The sequence below is a fragment of the Hypanus sabinus genome, chromosome 4 (assembly GCF_030144855.1).
Source record: "Hypanus sabinus isolate sHypSab1 chromosome 4, sHypSab1.hap1, whole genome shotgun sequence".
NCBI classification, from domain to species: Eukaryota; Metazoa; Chordata; class Chondrichthyes; order Myliobatiformes; family Dasyatidae; genus Hypanus; species Hypanus sabinus.
The window spans coordinates 65,331,155-65,355,514 of NC_082709.1; the positions used below are offsets into that span (position 1 = coordinate 65,331,155).

General features: G+C 47.1%; 1 protein-coding gene across 3 annotated transcripts in view; it reads left to right on the forward strand.

Annotated features, from left to right (window-relative positions):
* The first annotated feature begins 473 nt into the window (after positions 1-473).
* The window catches only part of LOC132392844 (neuropilin-2-like), a 109,424-nt gene continuing 85,537 nt past the window's right edge, over positions 474-24,360 (forward strand). Inside the window, exon 1 of one of the 3 annotated variants that reach the window (XM_059967328.1) lies at positions 474-1,335. In XM_059967328.1, coding sequence (XP_059823311.1) covers positions 1,257-1,335 — 79 coding nt within the window. In that variant the 5' untranslated portion in view covers positions 474-1,256. The remainder of the gene's footprint in view (positions 1,336-24,360) is intronic. The other 2 variants (XM_059967329.1, XM_059967327.1) reach the window with 2 other exon arrangements.

The following is a 24,360-nucleotide window of genomic DNA, read 5'->3' on the forward strand; positions in this document are numbered from 1 at the left end:
CCTGGGATTATCCTTTCGTGACTCTCCCGCCTTATGAATCAAATAGTTCTTCTGTCTTTTAATGGTCTGTTATTATGATATAAAAACACCGCACATAAATACTTACGAACGCACATCCCAGCAATTAAATTGTTGCGCAAACGCATCAGTCTCCGCTTCACTAAAGAGAGAAAAATGCTTTTATTAAAGATTTTGTTCACTGGGGCTAACGAGTAATGACTCTTACTGTGTGTGTGTGTGTGTGTGTGTGTGTGTGTGTGTGTGTGTGTGTGTGTGAGTGTGAGTGTGTGTGTGTATGTGTGTGAGTGTGTGTGTGTGTGAGTGTGAGTGTGAGTGTGTGTGTGTGTGTGTGTGTGTGTGTGTGTGTGTGTGTGAGAGAGAGAGAGAGAGAGAGAGAGAGAGAGAGAGAGAGAGAGACCTGGAGCGCATCTTACGTTGAAAGTCTGGCTCGCTTTAATCGTGGCTCTGGGAGGGCGTGTGTGTGTGTGTGTGTGTGTGTAATGCGATAGTCTCCGTTTTTTATGCCTTCGCCCTCATGCGTGTAGAACAGTCCGAGGGAAGGGAAGAGGCGAGAAAGAGAAAGAGGGAGGGAGGAGGAGGAGAGCGGACAGGAACGCGAGCTCAGAGGCGTCAGAGCTCATTAATACATCCCAAGAAACACAAAAGTGGTGCCCTGCACGTTGGAAAAGAGGTACTCCCTCTCTCAAGTTAGATCTGCTTTGGCACTGAGCTAAGTTTTAAGGAGGGCTTATGTGGAGGAGAGCGAGTTCTTGTTTGAGGACTGCGTTGTTTCAAAGCAGCAGCCAGTCTCCGGATCATCGCCGACCAAACGCTACTCTTAGTATCTCTGTTCTGCCGAGATATCTGCTGCTTGCTGTTCGGACCGCGTCTCGTTTGGTGTTACACCACCCCCCAGGGATGTAACACGGGAGGGAGAGGGAGAGAGATAGAGACAGGAAGCCTTCAAACCAGCTAACAGAGGAAGTGACACCAGCCTATGCTTAAAGAGGACAATTTTTTTTCCATTCTGTAATTGTTTTTGAAGAGAGGGGGAGATTGGAGTGTGGCGTATCAACCGAGAGAGAAGCCTCCGTGAGTGTGTGTTTGTAAGGCAGTGTGAAGAGGGATCGCACATCTCACAGCAGGACAAGACGCGACTTGGAATATAACGGGACTCGGTTCCGCCAGAAGCGATCTGAGGTGGAATTTACAAAATAAAAACAACCCAAAGGAATCCTCTGGGACGCGGAGGGGAGATGTTCAGGAGTGCGGTTCCAGCGACGCTCCTCTGGATCAGTTCCTGTTGTTTTCTTAAACTTGGCGCTGGGCAGAACGGTAAGAAGAGAGCTCCCTTAAAACTTTCGAAGTCTCTGGGCCGAGGACTCCCGCGAATGTTATAACAGTTTTCCTTCCGTGTCATTCTAAACTTTCATAATTATTCCCTATCATTTAACATTTCCTTATCAGCACATCGCACCATCCGAGGCGTTTTAATGGGAGTTGGTAACATCGCAGCGTAATTTTGTGTCTGTTAACGGTGAACACATTTTTGCTCGCCGCGTTCCGGAGAGACCAGCGGCAGATGTAGATCCTGGCTGGTTTTAAGGAGACATGTGGGTTAAATAAAATAGGTCTTTTTTTCAAGGAGAGAGACAACATGAAAAAGAGAGGGTGGAGAATAAGGGGCAAAGTTACCCAGAACAACAATCTCGCTGGCTTGGAGTGGGACCAAGCAGGCGGTGTGTATGTGTGTCTGACTGTTCTCCCGCTGCGGCCGGCTCTCCGCGGCTTCCACACAGGTACAGACACACGGAGCAGGGCGCCGGTACAAGCGGGTCTAACCCGGCAGAGGCTGAATATCTGGGTGCTGGTAGTGGGAGAGACTGGCATCTGCTCCTGCCAGTATCTCTCATTAAGCGCATCTCCGTCCCCATTCTCTTTCCTCTGTACCTCCGTCACGTACACTGGCAAGGCAAGTTGTGAAGATGTTCTCCCCGCTTCCGCCCGAGGCAGGGCCGGTAACCGGGGATCTATCACTGCGCTCTCTGCGCGGATACCTGTTACTCCGGGGCACCGGGTAATCGGGTACTAACGCTTACCCCGTCTCTGTCTCCACTTCGGCGGCTAATGTTGCCGTGCGAGAAAGCCGCCGACCTGGCGTTAACGGAGCAACAAGCGAACCGAAGTCCCCACCTTCCCCGGCTCTGCTCGCTCTGGCCCCGCTCTAGTTCTAACGGAACAGCTTCCCATCCCGAAATTAGCAGGCGTGTGGAGCGGAAGTTAACGAGCTCCGCGGTCCGGGATCCTGACCCGACGCCTCAAGCCCCACCGGAGATCTAGACGGGTAGTGTCGGCCCGTTCCCCGGACTCTGGCGGGGAAAGTGACCACTCGTCCGTGGGGGGGGGGGCGGACAGGGACCCGGGGGTCTAGCGCACCACCCGTTCTTCCCCCATCTCCCTCCCTCTACCTCCCGTTTTGAAGTGGCTGGGGAAAATAACCAACTCACGTCCCACCCCGCCGACCGGGAGACCTGGCGCGGTTCGCCCGCTGGCGCCGAGAACGCGGACCGGTGAGCTGAGTCGCCGTCGCCGCGTTCCCCCGCCGGAGGACCGGGGCACCGCCAAACATGCGCTTCTCCCGCTGCCTTTGCCCTGGAGTTCTGAGCTGCCGCTCTCCCAACACAGAGGCAATTCCAAGATTCCACCTCTACCTCCAGCAGTTATTCCCCACTGCAGCCCCAGTTACTCGGGCCCCAGAAGGGGGACACGGGCAGCCCGCTGTACACTGGGCGCACACGGAGTTAGACTCATGAGGTGGGTTCAAAACCAGGGAGGGCAGGGGAAAACAAGGGAAAGTCAACGGGCGCTGAGCTGTGGGACTCCAGTCCATCGCTTTACATTCTGCAGGGAAGACAGAAGGTTGCTTTCTGTCTGGTCTGACTGAAATGCCGCGCGTTCTCCCCATCTTGGAGCACCCGGTACAATTTGTGTGGGATTGATGGACAAAGTGGCGGACGCTTGCAGGTGATGGGTGAAAATGAAAAACACGCAAACCCAAACCAAAAACAGAAAGTGCTGCAAACACTCGGCAGGTCGGATATACCATCTGTAGAAGGATAAACGAAGGTCTGGGTTGAGGGGAAATTGATGTAATCATTCAGCAAAGAATCAGGCCCTTCGGCCCATTCATTTCACACTGATCCCTCCCTCTATGCTCCCTCTCGCATTCCCATCAGCTCCTTCTGGCCCAGGTCCCTCCTCAGGCCAGTTAACCGCTGGTGTGTGGGCTGAAACCTGAGTGTCCTGGGTGGCCACAGGGAGAAGGTGGAAACCCCACGTCGACAACACCAGAGGCCGGGATTGAACCCGAATCTCTGGAGCTCCAGTGTATATGAAAGGGAAGTGAACAGTCAAAACAATCGAATGACAACCCAAACTGGTCACTGTCACTGGAGCAGAAACCCCTGGCACCTTTCGTCACATGCTCATTCTAGCTCCCCAGGGGCTTAGACCACTTTTACCATCACGCACCAAGCAGCAATCTTGATGGCTTCCGGTCTATTTGCTGCCGGTGGGTTAACCTGGAGAATGGTTGCGTTGTAAGGGTGGAAGTGGTTTGCCGGCGTTTGGACCATGTGTATAGTACACATGGATTTTAAGCAGAAGTTAAAGACGTGGGGGGAAACCTCTCCAGAAAAAAGATATAGGTTGATATCTGCAGCTGTCATCTTGAGTAATGGTGTTTTCCATTCCCTCTGGAGACTTTCCCTGCTATTTTGAGTTTAGTTTCCAGATATCTCCAAACGTAAATTTACCGTGTCTACTGCCTGTGCCTGAGACTTGGCGATCCAGCCAACTCTCGCCCACTCCATCTGACTGTTAAGCTTCTTGAGAACTTGTTTCTTGGTTAATGGATGAGTTCAAGTTTGTAATTGCATAAGCATCACCCGGCAATTCCGCCTCCGTAAGTCCCCCCCTCCACTTATTTATTCTGTCATCACACTGTCCCACATTGACACCGTGTTAGCTCAAGCTATACAGAGAGTTCTTCCCTGAATTTCAGTGTGACATCTCCTTAGCTCCTTGTATCTTGTCCCTCCCAACTACTAGAACATCACCACATCTTCACTCTTTTCAAACTAAACGTGGCTCTATTGTAAGGGTGACAACTACAGTAGGAGTACGAGAGAGAATAGCTCAAGCAAAATAAATGGACAAATAGAATTGATGTGATAGCCAGTCTAGAGCTGATGGGCTGAAAAACTTCCTGCTATATTAGGAAATCACCTTCCCCGCAGTGGGTCAGTGCTGCCAGTTATTTGTCCTGATATGCTTCAGCTGTGAATAAAACAAATGAAGTGTAATTTTTTTCCCCTCCTCAAGGCATTTCCACACTAACAATGGAATGTTTCCCTACCTTTTTAGGACAATGTTTAGTTTGGGAAGGAATGCTTGAAACTGCATGGGATATTTTGGTGCAAGAACCAGTCATTAGCTGGCAGACTCGCCTCAGCGAGTGAGTCATGACAGAGTGTCGGTGCATTTCAACCTTTGTCTGTCAAGATAAAGCTCCATCCCATCCTGTGTTGGCATTGAGCAATCTCTCAGATGCATCAGAGCACCAATTAAAGCCTGCCTTTAGATGTCCAGAAAGCGAACACTTAGAAATTAAAATCTGCCTTCACACTGCAACTCTCAGAAACCCAGTGTGATCCCACAGTCAATGCAGTGCTTTTAAAGTCGAGGTTTACGGAAAGACGGTGGATAACCTGCACATAGCAAGCTTCCGCAAGCCAGAGTCAGAATCAGGTTTCTTATCTGTGACACAAGTCATGCACTCTGTAGTACAGTGTAATACATAAAAATTGCAATGATATATTAAATAAGTAATGTAAAAAGAGAGCAAAATGTGAGGTAGGGTTCATGGGTTTGTTGTCCGTTCAGACATCTGATGGCAGAGGGGAAGAAGCTGTTGCTAAAACATTGAGTGGTTGTCTTCAGGCTCCAGTACCTTCTTTCTGATGGTGGAAATGAGAAGAGGGCATGTCCTGGGTGATGAGGGTCTTTAGTGATGCCTTTTTGAGGCATTGCCTATTGAAAATGTCCTCGATGGTGTGGAGGCTGGTGCCCATGATGGAGTTGGCTGAGTTTTCAACCCTCTGCTGCTTTTACCGATCCTGTACATTGATCCAGAGTCTAAAGTGACTTAGCAAGTCTCCCCAAACTCTCAATGGAATATCTTTCCTTTTGCCTGCTTGCCTTCCCGGTGATTGCATCCACACAGAATGCTGGGCTCAGGAAAGATCTTCGGAGATGTTGACACCCTAGAACACGCGGCTGCTCAAATAATGCCCACCAGACAATTCCTTTCAATGGTGTTGATTTCAGAGAGTTATGTGTCTGAGCGATCATTAGCTGGGCATTAATGCAGCATTACTGTAGCACGACTTGGCACAACTGTCCAAGTTGTGTGTGGGACTTGGGAGTGACAATGTTTCCACAAGTCAGTGCTCCCTGCCTTCGGAGGTGCAGAGGCTGTAGTCTGGGAGGTGCTGCTGTGGAAGTCTGGATGAGCTGTCTCAGTCTATCTCTTTGCTGATATCTCATATCCAAAGAGCGGTGGTGGTGAACAGATACTTCATCAGGGGGGTGGCTTGTCATCAAATTGGGGGCTTTACTATGGATGGCATTGAGTTTTTTCAGTGTTGTGAGATATGAACATGCCAAACCTGGGGAAGAGCTTTGAATGTGACAAATGATATTGAGATGTGGGTTAAACAAAGGATGCTGTATAATTCACAAACTGTATTATAATGTGAGATTTTAATTTCCACTGGTGTGCAGTAGTAAAATTACCAAACTTCCCTTTACAAGAGAATTAAATAAAAACTTGCCAGCAGTGTGTGCCTACAGTTTAACAGACCAGGTCCTTACTGTATAGGTATCATAACCGTAGCAATGGCTCTTGACACCTCTAGTCTTAAATTCAAATAACTCAGAAAGCTGGTTAATAACAGATCCTGAGAAAATGAGCTGTAATTAGTATGGTACAAACTGTCTAATTCCAATTACAGCATATCCTCCTCTTTTTTCCCCTCTCCTCACACATAGACTAATCGAGCACTGATATCGCCGATGTCAGTGTGTGCTGAGGCTGCTGGAGAGATTGAAATCCTTTTTCCTGTTTTCCTTTTTTTTACAAGCTATAATCGGCTTGTCTGAAATTTGAAAATTTCACAGGACTCCTTGTTAGAGCCATTTCATAACGCCTCTCCAAGCCAACTTCCCATTCAAACACCTCCGCTCCGGGCTCAGCGACACAACTTACACAACTGGAGGCAGCAAGCGCCCCCTTCAGGGCATCCCGTGTTCCTGCCTAGGGTGTCTTGGCCGATTCTCCGGTGCAGCACCAAGATATTTTGCCCCCGTTTCTGGCGAGGGGATTTCTCTCACCACCTTATGACAGAGGACTGTATTTTTGGATGAACGGTAAAATAAGGGTCCGATCTGCCCTTTCAAAAGATGCAAACAGCACTCTCTTGACGGATAACAGATGAATTCTCCTGGCAAACGGTAATTTGTTTTTAAGGCGCAACTGGTAGCGCCGGTACCTAGCCCGAGGTTCAATCCCGACCTTGGGTGCTGTCGAGGGTTGTCGTCTTCACCCGTCACCCGTGTTGGTTTCTATTCCAAAGTAGATTAATTGGCACTGTGAATTGCCCTGCGTGTAGGGGTGGGGGGGGGGGCTGATGGGTACTTGGGCAGAAGAAAAATAATAGATTAATGTAGATTTAATGGTGATTGATGGTCTGCTGTGGGCTTGTTTCTGTTGCTATGATTCAATTGCTCTTCTTTCAACATCAATAAAACAAATTGTCCGATCATTATCAATCAGATTGCTGTTTGTGGGAGCTTACTGTGCGCAAATTATTGTGTCAAGTTCACCTCATTTTGACACTGTTGTTCAAATCACAGCATTGGCTGTGATGTTGTTGGGCTCTCCTGAGGCTGTGACCGGCCCCTCAGCCAGTGATTCTTGGGAGAGTTTTATGAAACGGAAGGCGCAGTAAGTGCCCCCAAAAGGACCAAGTAACCCGGGGGCTTTGAGGGGGATGGAAAACTGAAAGTTTTGAAAACTTCTCAAACCTTGGAACTTTGCACCATTGGTGGGAAATGATGGGTGCTCCCTGACTCCGAAATGGACTGCGGGGATATTGTGGCCAGCTGAAAGGAGCTGATTGCAGCGCAGGGAAAAATGGAGGGCTTCAATGACTTCTGTCATTGCCCAGTTTAACAGACTGTGTCACTGGGACTCTTGTAAGTGACTGCTGCCCAACTGCAGTAAATAAGGGAAATGTTTGCGTGTAAACAGTATGGCCATGGGAGCAGACTCATCCAGGCCTGGCGTGTTATTGGAAAGCACAAGGTTTTCCAAGATCAACTTCAGTGCTCTCTGTGCCAGGTGCCTGGCGTGTCACCACTGACTTGCATGGTGCCATAGAAAAAGGGGAGTTTGGGTCACTTCCAGCCACAGGGGAAGGAAAGACAGACATTGCCAAGCTGACAGACATTGTGTCCTCATCCACGAGTTCAATCCATTCTGTGTAAAGCAGATTTATTCCTTTTAATTTTGAGCTGATGCTCGAACTTGTGTTCATTTCCCCCCAGAATGGAGGCTGATGAAGGGTCAGCCCGAAGCATTGACTGTTCCCTCATTTCCATTGACGCTGCCTGGCCTGCTGAGTCCCGACAGTTTTTTGTGTGTACTGCAATGCCTAGCAGAGGCTGACCACAATTGTCCCTTGTTTCAAAGGGCAACAGCCATCCTGGAGAGTCAAATCAGAGTTCCACTCATTGTGCCCGAGACGGAGTTGAACCCACAACGATCCCATCAGCCAGAAGGTGTCACCAGATGGCGATAGAGAGCAGGATCCGGTTTCCTTATTTCATCTAAAATTTTATTTCACTTTCATGAGACCCAAGGTAGAACACCCTGAAACATTGACCCTGATTCTTCCTCTACCAATTCTGTTTGACATGATCCTTCTGCTATCAATTCCTCTGCCCTCCATAACCCTCAAACTCCGCCAGAGATTTGCACCCTTGGGGTCTCTGTGATGATGTAACTCTGGACCCTTGTGCGTTGCCCTATTGTCAACACCTTTCCACTTGCAGCCATGCCTTAAGGTGCCAGGATCTGGTCTTTGAACCCTCAACCTCCAGCCTCTCTGCTCCACCTCATCCTTTTCACCTTAACGTTGTGCCACTGACTTTAACTTCTCGTAGCTGACTGTTAAGAATCCCACCCAAGTCTGTGAAACAGTTTGTCAAGTTTAATGAGAGTAAGTAAGCAGAGAATGTTGTATCTGTTTAAGCAGTCTGTGATATACCCAGCTTCTAGTTCCTCCAGTCTGCACCCCACACCTGAGTACACAACAGAGGTACCCAACGGCATCTCTTAAACTAACTGAAATTTACAGCAACACCCCAAATCACCATGACCCTATAACCAGTTCTAATGGGTTTTGTCCAGGGCCAGCGTCCCCAGGAGATTTTTCCAGTTACATTGTGAGATCAGTTATGTCTACTTTAGAGAGCAGATGGTTGCTGTGGTTAATATCTTGTCTGCTAGGCTGCAAGTACCAACCACAATAGTCTCCAGCGTGGGATTTGAATCCACAATCTTCCTGACTCGGGTGCTGCTGAGCCACAGCTGACACTGCCTCTAAGGCACTCCCATTTGGAACCCACTGAAGAGTGCAGAGAATTTCCTTTGGGCCAGCTAAGTGATTCATCAGGAGCCTCTGCCATAGCTGACACTGCCTCTAAGGCACTCCCATTTGGAAAATCCACTGAATAGTGCAGAGAATCTCCTTTGGGCCAGCTAAGTGATTTGTCAGGAGCCTCACTATGCTTCCAAATCCCAAACTGGGATTTTCCTTAAAAATCTGAAAACGGCACCACAGCTGAGAAGCCTGAGGCCTTCTTTCTAATTGATTCATTCATTTTACAGGATCTGGACCACACTGGCTGGGTCAATATTTATTGCCCATCCCTACATTCCCTTGGAACTGAAAATCCTCCTCTGCCATTTCAGAGCCAAACACGTGGTTGTAGGCCGAGACTTAACTTCAGCGCGAATATATTAGCAATACATGTGGGTCATTTACAACAATCCAGTAGTTTTCAAGTCATCAGTACTAATTGGTTGTAGCAACATTCCAGATTATTAATTAAATTCAAGTTCTGTGGTGGGATTTGAAGTCAGGTTTTTACATTGTTATTCACACTTGAAGTGATTTCCTGGTTGTACCTCTGTCGTATCCCTCCTGCAGGCCTTTGCTGTCTGCCCTGCTCTGTGGCCATCCAGGTATTTCTGTTCCTCATCTTTCTAGCTATTTTATTCAGTGATTTCCTAGAAACCTTCCCCCCCCCACCCCCATTTCCAGTCGGAGGGTGTGAGGTCGAGAGATAGGGAGGGAGGGTGAGAGAGAGGGATGGCTCGGAGTGCTTGAGAGCCTTGGCGTGTGAGAGAGAGCAGACTGAGGCCAGGATGCTGGTGGAAGGCCAAAGGGAGTGAGTCCGCAGAGCTGAGAGCAGTCTTGAGCTGGCAAGAAATCAAATGTTTCTACCTTCCTAGGGAAAAAAAACATACTTCATTTTAACAGCTGCTGCAGTGTGTCTGCGGCAAATGTGAGCTCAGTTCACATTCAGATTGGGGGAACTGCTTCAAAGCATTCACTGACAGACTGCCAGCTTGATTGCCCACTTGCTCCCACCTGGGAGTCCCTGTGTGTGTGACACAGTGCAGGGATTGCCCCTGATTCACTCTGTCATCTTTCTGTCACATTTTTTCACTTTCTTTTTGCCAAGGGGTTTCCCTTGTTTTATTTTAACTCCTCCTCAGGTGTCCTGATTGCCGGATGAGGGGAGAGTGCAGTGTGCTGGGGCTGGTGGGCTTTGAGGTGGGTCTGGACAATGGGCTCCATGAAGTTTGGGTCAGGTGGGCCAAGTGGCATTCATCTGTCAACACACACAAGATGCTGGAGGACCTCAGCAGGCCAGGCAGCGTCTATGGAAAAGAATACAGTCGACGTTTTGCGCCGAGACTCTTGGATCTCGGCCTGAAACATCGACTGTTTACTCATTTCTATAGAGGCTGCCTGGCCTGCTGAGTTTTTCTGGCATTTTGTGTGTGTTGCTCAGATCTCCAGTATCTGCAGGTTTTCTCTTGTTTGTGATTGGCATTCTCCTATCCCTTATTTTCAGGTGTGTATTATCTTTCAAAGTCATAGAGGCCCTTTGGCCTGTTGTTGCCAGAGTGGTTCTTCTGAAGGAAGCTTTTACCCATTACTTTTCTCTTTCACTGCATTTTATCCAATTTCCCTTCTGCTTAACAATTATTGTTCCCACATCTCCTGTCATTCCTTCAGTGATTTGTTGGAAAATGCTGGCGCACATTTGTTCAACTCCACCGCTTTAAATTGTGATTTCTTTGTGTTTTTTTTTGTGCATTCTTTCCGAACTGTTTCCACATTCCCAAAGCAACAGTCTTTTCCTGAGCTTAATGTATCTTACAGGGCAAGGGAGGGTCTTGCTGGCTGAGCAAGTGCCTTTCCGACCTTGCCTGCCTCATTCGCCTGTGCTATTTGCTTCATTCAAGAAACCGGCTCCTCTCAGCGTGTCACAGAATGTTCACCAAAATTACCCAGTTCTTCTTGGTTGGTTTATAAACAAATAAAAGCCACTAGACGGGACGGGGCTGCCCTTTCCTTCCTAAAAAGCACGATTAGAGAAGGGCAGCACTTTTGCGCAGTGCCAGCAAGCACCTGTTTGGGGTTCCATTCCTGCTGCTGCCTATATGTTCTACCCCTGGCAATGTGGATTTCCTCCAAGTGCCCCAGTTCCCTCCCACAACCCAAAGGCATATGTGTTAGGGTTAGTGAGTTGTGGGCCTGGTACATTAGCACTGGAAGCATGGCAACACTCGTGGGGTGGCCAATGCAAACAACACATTTCACTGTATGCTCTGACGTGCATGTGACACATAAAGCTAATATTTCTCCTTGTAATCTTTAAGCAAATAAGAAACTGATGCCAGGAAATTTAACTAGTCATTATTATTTGCCAGTTTCTGTCATCTTTACTTTCTTACCCAACATTTTGCACTGGTCCTTCAGCCACCCTGCCTCTGGTTCGGGGGTTTCTTCTCCTACACCCCTCCACTTGCCCTCTCCCTCACCGAGCCTCATTCCTCAAGAAGACCATTACTCAGGGCCAGCTCCTTCAGCAACAAAGCACGGTATCCTTCCGTTCAAAAGCAGGAGAGAGAGGATGCCACAAGCCATTTAAAACCCCTTACAAGTTTTAGTCATGAGTTCCGGAAGGGCTGAGCAACAGTCGCGTTTTGTAGGTTAATTACAGTGAACTCCTGGGGAGCAAATAATATACCCAGGGTGACTTTTGTTGGTTTAGAGGAAACTTAAGCTCTGCACATGGTGGGGGGGGACAGGGGAACAGGGCTTTGAGAAAACATGGCTGCGACGGAGAAACAGCACCAAAACAGGCCCTTCAGCCTGCTGACATCAACCACCGACTTGCGCCAGTCCCGTTTCTTATTCCCCCCTCTCCCCCACTCACTAGTGCTCAGTCAACTTACCAACCCACATGCCCTTGGGAATGTGGGAGAAAAGCAGAGCACCCGGAGGAAACCCACGTGGTCACAGGGAGAACGTGCAGACTCCACACAGACAGCACCTGAGGTCAGGGTTGAACCCAGATCACCAGTGCTGAGGGATGGCAGCACCATTGGGTGCTCTCACCGTATTCTTGGGACGTTGGTACTTTGAGGAGATTAAAGTGGCACATGGTCATTCTCGGTAACTTGAGAAATTAATGATTGCTTTGAGAAATTTTGATGCAGTACATAGGGTGAAACAGCTAGACCAGCAGGGCCATGGATATACCAGAAAGAACAGATCTAAGGCAAAGTAAGAGTAAGGTGAGGAAACTCAAGTCTAGATGCCCAAAACGTTGAAGATCCAAACTCCGGACTCGCCAATGACGGAACCCTGAATACTAGGCCTTGAACCATGGTCTTGCTGACCCCTGTATGGGGTCACCAGTCTTCATGCCTTCTGCCTGCACTGAATTTCAATCGTGGAACTTGCTGTCAACTTCCTGACCTGGTGGTGTCAGAGGGCACCAGCCCTCGTCCTCGCTGTTCTGCCAACCTCATACCCAAACACGGAGGTCCTCTGTAACAAGTTCACATTGCCAGTTTTCAAGTGTGGAGCTGAGGCCTAGACTCCAGCCTGACCTCTGATTCCCCATATCCCTGTCCCTAAAGCATAACCTGACCCTTAACTCCCCCTCTGACCCCTAAACCCCAAAATTATCTGGCTCCTGCTAAAGCCCAGCGCAGGGCCACAGGTCAGGTGGTCTCCTTCCGTCCTGGTGCCCTGCAGGCACCGGGCTCTCCCACCATGTCCTGGCAGAAAAGGCGACAGAGGTCCCTGGTCTCTGGGCTGCTGAAACCTGTGCTGTAACTGAATTAGGAGCAGTAGCTCTGGCACCTGACCTGCAGAATGCTTCCTTTGAGGAATTTCCAAACAGATGGAATTTACAGATGTTCCGACCGCGTGGTCACATGACGCCAATGGGCCGGCTCGGCAATATTTCAGCAAAAAATTATTTACGATCATCATTTCGATGAATCTTAAATCCAGCCCAATGATTTTGTTTGCAATATCCATTTGTAAAGCATCGTAAATCATTCTTAATGAGGTGTTATCTTTCTTTTTCATTCATCCATGGACACAGTTGTGAGGAAGAGCGGCTCCTGTCCTTTGTTGTAAATATGAAAACGCATGCAGTCTAATTAAAAATTGAGAAAGCAAACTGAAGGGACTTGTACTTATCTGGTCGGGTGGGATCCTAAAGACGACTCCCTAAGTGTGTTTCCGCTTGCTACGAGCCACTTATTTATTTGTTTATTTAGAGGAACAGGCCCTTTCGGCCTAATGAGCCGCTCCACCCAGCAACCTGCCTCCTTAACCCTGGCCTAGTCACAGGACAACTTACCATCAGCAATTAGCCTACCAACCGGCACGTCTCTGGACTGTGGGAGGAAACCCACACGGTCACCGGGACGATATTCAGGCTGCTTACAGCCGGTGCCAGAGTTGAATTCCAAACTCCAAACGTTATTGTGGCACTGAGGAATGAGAAGGATTCCTTAATCTGAGGGAGGTTGAGGCAGGAACATTTGAGGCGTGGGATTGACCTCGTGGAGCAGGTTGAAAGGGATTGTATGAGGTATGGTAGGGTGGGAACATGTCAAAGTCAAAGTAAATTTATTATCGAAGTGTGTATATGTCAATTTTATTACAGGCATTTACAGGAAAATAAAGAAATACAACAGAATTTATGAAAATCTTGACATAAACCGACAATGTACAAAAGAAAACAAATTATGCAAATTTTTAAAAAATACACACAAATCACACAAACACATGAGAACATGAATTGTAGAGTCCTTGAAAGTGAGTGTATAGGTTGGTGAATCCGTTCAGTTATTCACACTGGTTTAGGAGACGTTTAGGATGGTTGTAACTGTTCCTGAACCTGGTGGTAGTGGAAGAGAGCGTGGTCTGGAAGGTTGGGGTTCTTGAGGATGGGTGCTTCAGAGCTCCTTGTAAACGTGATCAGTAATGGGGAGGTCTTTTCCTGTGATGGACTGGGCTGAATCCACCACTTTCTGTAGACTTTTCCATTCCTGGCCATTCATGTTTTTATATCGAAATTTGCCCTTCAGCCCCGCCAAGTCCATTTGGACTTCAAGCACCAATTTATTCCATCTTTTTTTCCACATATTCCCATAAAGTCTATCTAGATTCCACCCGCCGCCTACATGCTCGGAGCAATTTGCAGTGGCCAATCGAACTACAAAACCTGTGGGAGGAAGCAGGAGCATGCAGGGAAACCACTGTGGCCACAGAGAGAACGTGCAGACTCCACACCGGCAGCACCCGAGATCAGGGTTGAACCTGGACCTGTGAGGCAGCTGCCCTACTAGTTGCACCATTGTGCTGTCTCAATTCTTTGCATAATTTGGTGATTTGAGTACTTGTTCCTGGGAAAAGTGGGTCAATGCTACAGAAGCAAGAAGGGATTCAACAAATCCCAAGAAGTGATGCTCTCCCTCTCTCTGTCTCTCTCTCACAAACACACACACTCTCTCTAACCTCTCCCTCTCTTCCCCTATCTGTCTCTCTCTTTCTCTCTCTCCACTCTCTCTGCCCCCTCCCTCTTTCCTCACTCTTTCTTTCTTTCCCTCCCTCTCTTTTCTCTATTTACCCCTATCTCTCTCTCTCTCTCTCTCTCTCTCCCTCTCCCTCTCCCTCTCCCTCCTGAACTTTACTCACTCTGCAAACTGCAGTAAGCTAATCTCGACATCAGGAAAGCTCACTAAGGACAGGAGGCCTTTCTGTGTTTAAAGGACGCTGTTTAGCACATAAATGCTTCCTGTCATCGCCAGGCTCCCTTATCCACGAAGCTGATGCTGAGATATGCTGGTTTGCATTCATCTGGGATACGCACAGTTATCGGCATCATAAATAAAACGCTATCACATTGATCCAAGATATTCTGGAAACAATGCACCTTTGAAAAGGTCTTTCTTAAAATCTTTTTTTTTGTTGGCTTGCTTTTATGGTGGCTTTTTCCCACTCTTGAGATAAGGGCTACAGTATTTGCATTTTTTTCACACTCGTTGCCAGCATCCAAGACTTCCAAGTAGTAGGTGGTGCTGGCTGAAAAGTCTGCTCAGACGTAAATGAGATCTTCCGCTTGGCATTGTACACCTTTTGCTTTTAGTGCAGAGAGATGCAGGGTTCACACTATCCACCTGAACCAGGAGTGGAGTGCACGCAGTGCGGATCTGCTGCGTTCCAGGGTAGATTTTCTGAAGCCCCCTTTACAAAGTATTCAAGCATTCTGAGGAATATAGTCATCCATCAATCCAACTGATTTGGTCACTTGTGGTTAAAACCGCTTAGTCAGACTGGTTGGTGGTAGTAATGGGCGTTTGCAGACCCAGACGAGGGGGGTTCACTCTTCCCCCCACCCCCACATTTAGTGATAAAACACACATTTGCATTGCATTCATTGGAATTAAGATATAAGATAAGATAAAGATGAGCTTTATTTGTCATGTGAAATGCTGTTTGTGTCAAATCAAATCAGCAGGCGTCGTGCTGGAGGGCAGCTCGCGGGTGTTGCTGAGATAGCGTGATGACAACTTGCTAACCCTAACCGCACGCCTTTGGACTGTGCGAGGAAACTGGAGCAGAGACAGAGGAAACCTACAGCACAATGCAGGCCCTTCGCCCCACAAAGCTGTGCCGAACATGTCCTTACCTTGGAAATTACCTAGTGTTACCCATAGCTCCATGTACCTGCCCAGGAGTCTCTTAAAAGACCCTGTCGTTTCCGCCTCCACCACCATCAACAGCCCATTCCACACACTCACTCTCTGCGTAAAAATCCTACCCCTGACATCTCCTCTGTACCTACTTTCAAGCACCTTAAAACTGTGCCCTCTCGTGCTAGCCATTTCAGCCCTGGGAAAAAGCCTCTGATTATCCACATGATCAATGCCTCTCATCATCTTATACACCTCTATCGGGTCACCTCTCATCCTCCGTCACACAACCTATTCTCATAAGGCATGCTCCACAATCCAGGCAACATCCTTGTAAACCTCGTCTGCACCCTTTCTATGATTTCCACATCCTTCCTGTAGTGAGGCGACCAGAACTGAGCACAGTACTCCAAGTGGGGTCTGACCAGGGTCCTATATAGCTGCAACATTACCTCTCGGCTCTTAAACTCAATCCCACAATTGATGAAGGCCAATGCACCGTATACCTTCTTAACCACAGAGTCAAAGCCAGAGGAAATCGACGCAGCTACAGGGAGAATGTGCAAACTCCTTTCAGACAGCAGCAGGAATTGAACCCCATTTGGTGATCGCTGGCGTTATAATAGTGTTACATTATGCTGCCATGCCATCCCCCCTCCCCTCATAGAACATAAAACATCCTAAGTTGCTTCACAGCTTATGGAACAGCTGTGAGGTGTGGGTGTTGTGCGGTTGGGATCCAGACATCTGATTTATGTAACTGCATTGTGGCAATAATCAGAAGATCCTCTACAGTTGGTAACTTTGGTTGCGGGATCCAGGATTGAGGAGGGAAACCCAAAGACAAAACCTGCAGATATTGGAAATCTGACATTAAAAAAAAATCAAAAATGCTAGTAATACTCAGAAGAGCAGGTGTCGCCTGTGAAAAAAGAATCCATTTCTCCATTGAAAGTCTATTGCCCTGAAACATTACCCTAGCTCTCTCTCCACACATATCACCTAATCTGCTGAGTGTGTCCATTGTTTTCTGTTTCTGCACAGGAGAGAGTTCTCCTACACAGCTACAACAGCACCTTTGGTCTCCAATTTAGAAGAGATCTCTTACACAGTTACAATGGGATCTTTGCTGTCTAATTTAGACGAGTTCTCCTCCACAGCTGTAGTGGGATCTTTAGTGTCTAATTTAGAAGAGTTCTCCTACACAGATAGAATTCTGATCTTTTGTGTCTAGTTTAGAAGTCAAGTTGGCGTAGGCTAATACAGGGGTTCCCAACCTGGGGTCCACGGACCCCTTAGTGGTATTGGTGCATGGCATAAAAAAGGTTGGGAACCCCTGGGCTAATATTTCAGGTGAAAGGCACTCCTGTGTATCAGCTTGAATCTCACCCTTGGGTGTCTGGAATGCAACCGAGCCCACCACCTTCAGATTTAGTTTGAGAAATCTGCTGAGCCAAACGCGGTCCAAAGTGAGTATCAGAGGTGAAGCGCCCAATGACAGCTGAGAGAAAAACCCTTTTGATGCTTATCCCATTATCATTGATTACCAAGGACCCTTCCCCACTGACTCCAGAGTCCCCTCAGCCCATTGAGACCAATCCAGTAATCAACAACACACTTACACTAATCTGATATCACAACCCCCCCCCATCCCACAGACAGCAGGGGCAATTTACAGTGGTCAGTTAACCCACCTATCTCCACAAGTTTGGGATGTGGGAGGAGATCAGAGTAGCTGGAGAAAATCCAGATGCTCTGATCATGGGGAGGACATTCAGACCGCACCCAGATAGCACTGGAGGTCGGGACTGAACCCGTGTTGGTGGAGAGGTGGGGCTGTTGTTCAGTGACCTGTGCCACTGGGTCTCCCTCTGACCTCAGCATCAGTGTCAGTCACCTGGCAAGGTGACAAGGCTACCCAGCACCAACCCTGTTGCTCTAGATAGTGACCTAATGCCTTTCAAGCACCCAGGGAGCTTCAGAGGAGGATATAAAGCTTCTTTAGGTATGTGAATAGCAAAAAAATAGTTAAGACCAAAATTGGGCCATTGAAGACAGAAACGGGTGAATTTATTATGGGGAACAAGGAAATGGCAGACGAGTTGAACAGGTACTTTGGATCTGTCTTCACTAGGGAAGACACAAACAATCTCCCAGATGTAATAGTGGCCAAAGGAACTAGGGTAAAGGATGAACTGAAGGAAATTTATATTAGGCAAGAAACGGTGTTGGATAGACTGCTGAGTCTGAAGGCTGATAAGTCTCTGGGACCTGATGGTCTGCATCCCAGGGTACTTTAGAAATCGTGGACGCATTGGTAATCATTTTCCAATGTTCTATAGATTCAGGAACAGTTCCTGCTGATTGGAGGGTGGCTAATGTTGTCCCACTTTTCAAGAAAGGAGGGAGAGAGAAAACAGGGAATTATAGACCGGTTAGCCTGACGTCAGTGGTGGGAAAGATGCTGGGGTCAATTATAAAAGAGGAAATTATGACACATTTGGATAGCAGTAGAAGGATCAGTCCGAGTCAGCATGGATTTATGAAGGGAAAATCATGCTTGACTAATCTTCTGGAGTTTTTTGAGGATGTAACTATGAAAATGGACAAGGGAGAACCAGTGGATGTAGTGTACCTGGACTTCCAGAAAGCTTTTGATAAAGTCCCACATAGGAGATTAGTGCGCAAAATTATAGCACATGGCATTGGGGGCAGAGTACTGACATGGATTGAAAATTGGCTGGCTGACAGAAAACAAAGAGTAGCGATTAATGGGTCCCTTTCGGAATGGCAGGCTGTGACCAGTGGGATACCGCAAGGTTCGGTGCTGGGACCGCAGCTGTTTACAATATACATTAATGATTTAGATGAAGGGATTAAAAGTAACATTAGCAAATTTGCCGATGACACAAAGCTGGGTGACAGTGTGAAATGTCAGGAGGATGTTATGAGAATGCAGGATGACTTGGACAGGTTGGGTGAGTGGGCAAATGTATGGCAGATGCAGTTTAATGTGGATAAATGTGAGGTTATCCACTTTGGTGGCAAGAACAGGAAGGCAGATTACTATCTAAATGGAGTCAAGTTAGGAAAAGGAGAAGTACAACGAGATCTAGGTGTTCTTGTACATCAGTCAATGAAAGCAAGCATGCAGGTACAGTAGGCGGAGAAGAAAGCTAATGGCATGCTGGCCTTTATAACAAGAGGAATTGAGTATAGGAGTAAAGAGGTCCTTCTGCAGCTGTACAGGGCCCTGGTGAGACCCCACCTGGAGTATTGTGTGCAGTTTTGGTCTCCAAATTTGAGGAAGGACATTCTTGCTATTGAGGGAGTGCAGCGTAGGTTCACAAGGTTAATTCCCAGAATGGTGGGACTGTCATATGTTGAAAGATTGGAGCGACTGGGCTTGTATACACTGGAATTTAAAAGGATGAGAGGGGATCTGATTGAAACATATAAGATTATTAAGGGATTGGACACACTGGAGGCAGGAAGCATGATCCCGCTGATGGGTGAGTCCAGAACTAGAGGCCACAGTTTAAGAATAAGGGGTAGGCCATTTAGAACAGAGATGCGGGAAAACTTTTTCACCCAGAGAGTGGTGGATATGTGGAATGCACTGCCCCAGAAGGCAGTGGAAGCCAAGTTTCTGGATGCATTCAAGAGAGAGTTAGATAGAGCTCTTATAGATAGCGGGGTCAAGGGATATGGGGAGAGGGCAGGAACGGGGTTCTGATTGTATATGATCAGCCATGATCACAGTGAATGGTGGTGCTGGCTAGAAGGGCTGAATGGCCTAATCCTGCACCTACTGTCTATTGTCTAGAGGATTGATGAAATGGTCACTCTCGTGTCCTTTCTCCAGGGATGCTTCCTGACCAGCTGGGTCTTTTAGCATTCTCTGTCTTTAATTCAGGTTTCCAGCATCTGCGCTCTGGGCAAGTCGATATGAAGGTGAAAAAACAATGGAAGCAGTTGACTGGACAGTGACATTGTCATATTGTAGAGGATGTCACATTATCGCTTCCCTTCCGTGTTTAAGCAAGACATGGTGCCTTGTAAGGGAGATGTTGCCAAGACAACCGTGCCCTTTAAGGAACACCAAGCGTGTGACCTTTATGCAGGCTGCAGCAGGGCTGCTAATGAATAATAAGGTGTTAACATTGACACAGGCAGAGACCCACACTGAAAGGATTAGCATTTACAGAGGTGAACACAGGGGCCCTTTCAGCGTGGACTGTACTGAAAAAAATCTTCCATTCCTGAGAAAACTTCACAAGAAATACTTAGTCTTGCCCTTTCGCTGAACAGGAAGCTTTTTAAAATTCCCAATATACTTTTATTGTCCCTTAGCTGCAGAAGAGTGTGACCCTCTCTGATATTCACTCACCTCAGCTCTGAACTGATTCCACAAACTATGGACTCACTTTCAAGGTCTCAACAGCTCAGGTCTCAGTATTTATTTATTTTTGTATTTGGACAGTTTGTCCTTTGCTTATTGGTTATTCGTCAGCCTTTGCTTCTGTGTAGTTTTTCACTGATTCTACTGTAAATTCCTGCAAGAAAATGAACCCCATTGTAGTATATAGTGATATGTATATATTTGAAAGTAAATTTGCTTTGAACTTTGAACTGTTCACCCCTGCACAGCCATTCATAGCTCTTCTGCAGATCCCTCTGTGTCAATGGTTACTTACCGTGACCCCTGTAGGATATTATTATTGTGTTGGCTCCCTCTGCGGCTCCAGTCTTTCACCAGCTCTCCCTGTGGAAACAAACTCCACAGCATTACAAGGCATTATTTGTCAGTCACGGCCATGCAGTTCTCGGGGGCTGCTTCCTCTTGTTCACCTGCCCTTGACCCTTCACCCTTATTGACTTCTTTAATAAGCCTTTGACTTGTACAGCGCCCATATTGACCTCAGGAAGTCTCAAAGTGTTTCACAGCAAGCCTCGAGCTGCTGTCATAGTGTAATATCTCAGAAAAGTTCCCTCAGAACTGCAAACAAAATTTTGTAGCCAAATCTATGGAGGAGGGTTTAATTGTTTCTGGGTTTTTTGTTATTTCATAAATGGACATTATTTATAAAATATATATACAATACACACGTTCAAGGATCAACTTTATTCAGCACATACATTTACATGTATTAGGAATTTGCTGTGGCGTGCTGGTCAGCATGCAACAAGAAACACAACATTCAACAATGATAAAGAATAAAGAAATACATAAAAATAAAGTTAGAGGTTAATGTACCGAAATGGAATAAAATGTGCATAAGTACATAAATACCAGCATGTATTTACAATGTAAACAGTGTTATAAAAATTGATTGCAGTGCAGCGACCAGGGTAATAGATAGAGGGGTGGTGATTGGGGGGGGGGGGGTGCGGGGGTTGACTAGAATGATTGAGCAGATGGACTGCCTGGGGGAAGAAACAAAATTTTTCTTTTATTAGCGGTTTATAGTGTTGTCTGGTCTGTTTATTCATAGCATTGTTGGATCTATATATTTATAGTGTTCGGGTTTGCAGTGTGCAAACCACGTTCATGTGACCTTTTCAAACAGTACATGCTTAGAATGTTCGAGAGGCTTTTTCACAGGACCCGACTGCTCAGTGCCGATTGCAATCTTCCAGCGCTTTGTGGTGAATGTTTGCTGCTTTTGGGATGGCTTGTTAGTCCCTTTGCTAATTGGTTCATGGGATATGGGACAGCAGGTTATGGTGATAATGAATCAACCTTCATCTAATGGCGTAGCAAGCTCAATGGGTCGAATGGCCTAAATCTGCTCCAATCGATAACAAGTGCACAGTGCACCAGCTTGAAGCCAAACTTGCACGAGGCAGTATATGGTTGAAATCAACTCTTGCTTTGTTGGGAATGACTTCAGCCTTCCCATTCTGTTTTCAGAGAAATTCTTCTTTACACTCACCCACTCCTTGCCATAGCACTCCAAATCCCCACCTTGAAATTGGCTTTAACATCTTTCCCTTTGGTGGTGTTTGTCACAACAACAGTTGCTAGAACTCAGATGCTATTGCACCATTTCTGTCTTGAATATAAAAGTTGCAGGAGGAACTCCACAGGTCACACAGCATCTGTGGAAAGGGAGCCGGTTAACATCCGAGGCCCAGAGATTTTCATCTGATCCCGGACCTGAACCATTAACAGTTTCTCCTTTGACAGGGGATGTCAGTCCTGCCGAGGCCTTCCCAGCATTTACTGTTTTCCGCTTCATTTGCATTGCATTTTCTTCAAGCTCCCCTTCCCACTCTCCCTCTGGCCTGTCTGTTATTGGCCGTTTACCCTGCTTTAGGGAGGGCAAATGCAAGCTGGGAGACCAACAGCTCATACATCTGGGTGCACTGCTACTCAATGTCAGGAACAATGAATTCTCTAACTTCAGGAAACCCACCTTCTCCCACCACCACCACCATGTCCCTTTCCCAGTCCAACTAGTCCATCCAAGTTCTCTGTCCTTTCATTCACCTTCTCCATCTCTCATTACCAAGACTTGTTAGCCATCCCTCTATGGTTCCTTCTGCCTATCTCCCACATGCCTATCCACTATCCCTTGGTGGACCTGAGGAGGGCTAAGGCACTGGTGACCCCTGTTTCCATCCAAGGGGTCAGTGTGGACATAGTGGAGGATTACAAATACCTGGGGATATGAATTGACAATAAACTGGACTGGTCAAAGAACACTGAGGCTGTCTACAAGAAGGGTCAGAGCCGTCTCTATTTCCTAAGGAGACTGAGGTCCTTTAACATCTGCCGGATGATACTGAGGATGTTCTACAAGTCTGTGGTGGCCAGAGCTATCATGTTTGCTGTTGTGTGTTGGGGCAGCAGGCTGAGGGTAGCAGACACCAACAGAATCAACAAACTCATTCGTAAGGCCAGTGATGTTGTGGGGGTGGAACTGGACTCTCTGACAGTGGTGTCTGAAAAGAGGATGCTGTCCAAGTTGCATGCCATCTTGGATAATGACTCCCATCCACTCCATAATGTACTGGTTAGGCACAGGAGTACATTCAGCCAGAGCCTGATTCCACTGAGATGTAACGCTGAGCGTCATAGGAAGTCATTCCTACCTGTGACCATCAAACTTTGCAACTCCTTCCTCGGAGTGTCAGACACCCTGAACCAATGGGCTGGTCCTGGACTTATTTTCACTTGGCATGATTAACATTATTATTATTTATGGTTTATATTGCTATATTTCTTCACTATTCTTGGTGCGGCTGTAATGAAACCCAATTTCCCTTGGGATCAATGAAGTATGCCTGTCTGTCTGTTCACCTCTCCCATACCTTCCACCACTTAGTCGTACAGGCCTGTCACCCTCCCTTATCAGATTCCACTTACTGCCTGGCAGCCTCTGTCTGAACACTCTCCCCTCCCCTTCCCCATTATCTCACCAGTCCCACCCTACTCACCCCAGTCCAAAGCACTCCCCATGCTGCCACAAGAAAGCAGTATTCGTTATTGATGTCCCCACCATGTAGACCACGCTTTCTCCTACTCCTCAGTCCAAATACCCCACTATCCTACTAGGACTTCCTAACCCCAGAGCTCAGAGAGTCAGAATACACAACCGCTCCTCCCTCCCCGTCACCCTGTACACGGGATGTGTGCTGAACCCTTTGGTGTACGACCTGCTCACGCACAACTGCACGGCCAACTGCCCAAGCAACCACACTGTCAAGTTCGCCAGTGACATGACACCAACAACGATGAGATGGCCTTTCGAGAAGAGATGCAAGAACTTGAGGGTTGGCGACAAGCTAATAATCTCTTCCTGACGATCCACAGTACAACGGAGATTGTTAGCAGCTTCAGGAGAACTTGCCCACTCCCACCAACCCCCCCCCCCCCCACCTTACACTGGTGGCACGAGCAGTTTCGATCTGGCACATCCCAGAACACGTCCTCCTCACCAACACCTCTACTTTCTGAGGAGGCCGAAGAGAGCTGGACTACGCACATCTACACTCAAGTCCTTCTGCAGATGCATGGCACAGAGCTGCTATGACACTACATGGTACAGAAACTGCACTGTGGTGGAAAGGAAGACCCTACCACGGGTAGTCAAAACTGATCAACATACCCCCAGTACCAGCCTACCTACCATCAAGGAAACGTGCCAGTAACTTCATAAAGGATCGCACCCACCCTGCTGGCGGTCTGCTTGTCCAACTCCCATCAGGGAGGAGGCTATGTAGAATTCATGCCAGGACCACCAGACTCAAAAATAGTTGCTTTTCCCAAGCAGTAAGGCTGATCCAAACCTCCACCCACTAACCCACCCCTCCACACCCATCACCACTACTTTATCATTTCTGGTCAGTCACTCCTGTGCCTGGTGCCATTATGTACATATAATCGATTAATGTCTATGAACTATCTGATGTGTTCAGATTTATTGTGATTTTTATCTTCTCGTGTGTTTTTTGTGCTTTTTCTGTCCTGCATCGTATTCGGAGTTACAGTTATTTTATTCGCTTTTACATTTGTGTACGGGAAATGACATGAAACGATCTTGAATCTTGAATCATGAACCTTCTCACTATTCCATTGGGCAGGAAGTACAGGAGCCTTAGGTCCCACACCACTAGGTTCAGGAACAGTCACTACCCTGCAAATACCAAACTCCTGAACCAGCGAGGATAACTTACTCAGCTCAACACTGAACTGATTCCACAATCTGCAGCCTCATTTCAAGGATTAATGTCTTCAGTATTACTTCTAAATTTTAAATTGCACAATTTGTCTTCTTTTGCATATTGGTTGTTTGTCCATCTTTGTTTATGTATAGATTTTCATAAATTCTATTGTATTTCTTTATTTTCCCGTAAATGCCCACAAGTAAATGAATCTCAGGGGCTTAGGTGGTGATGTATATGAACTTCGATAATAAATTTATTTTAAC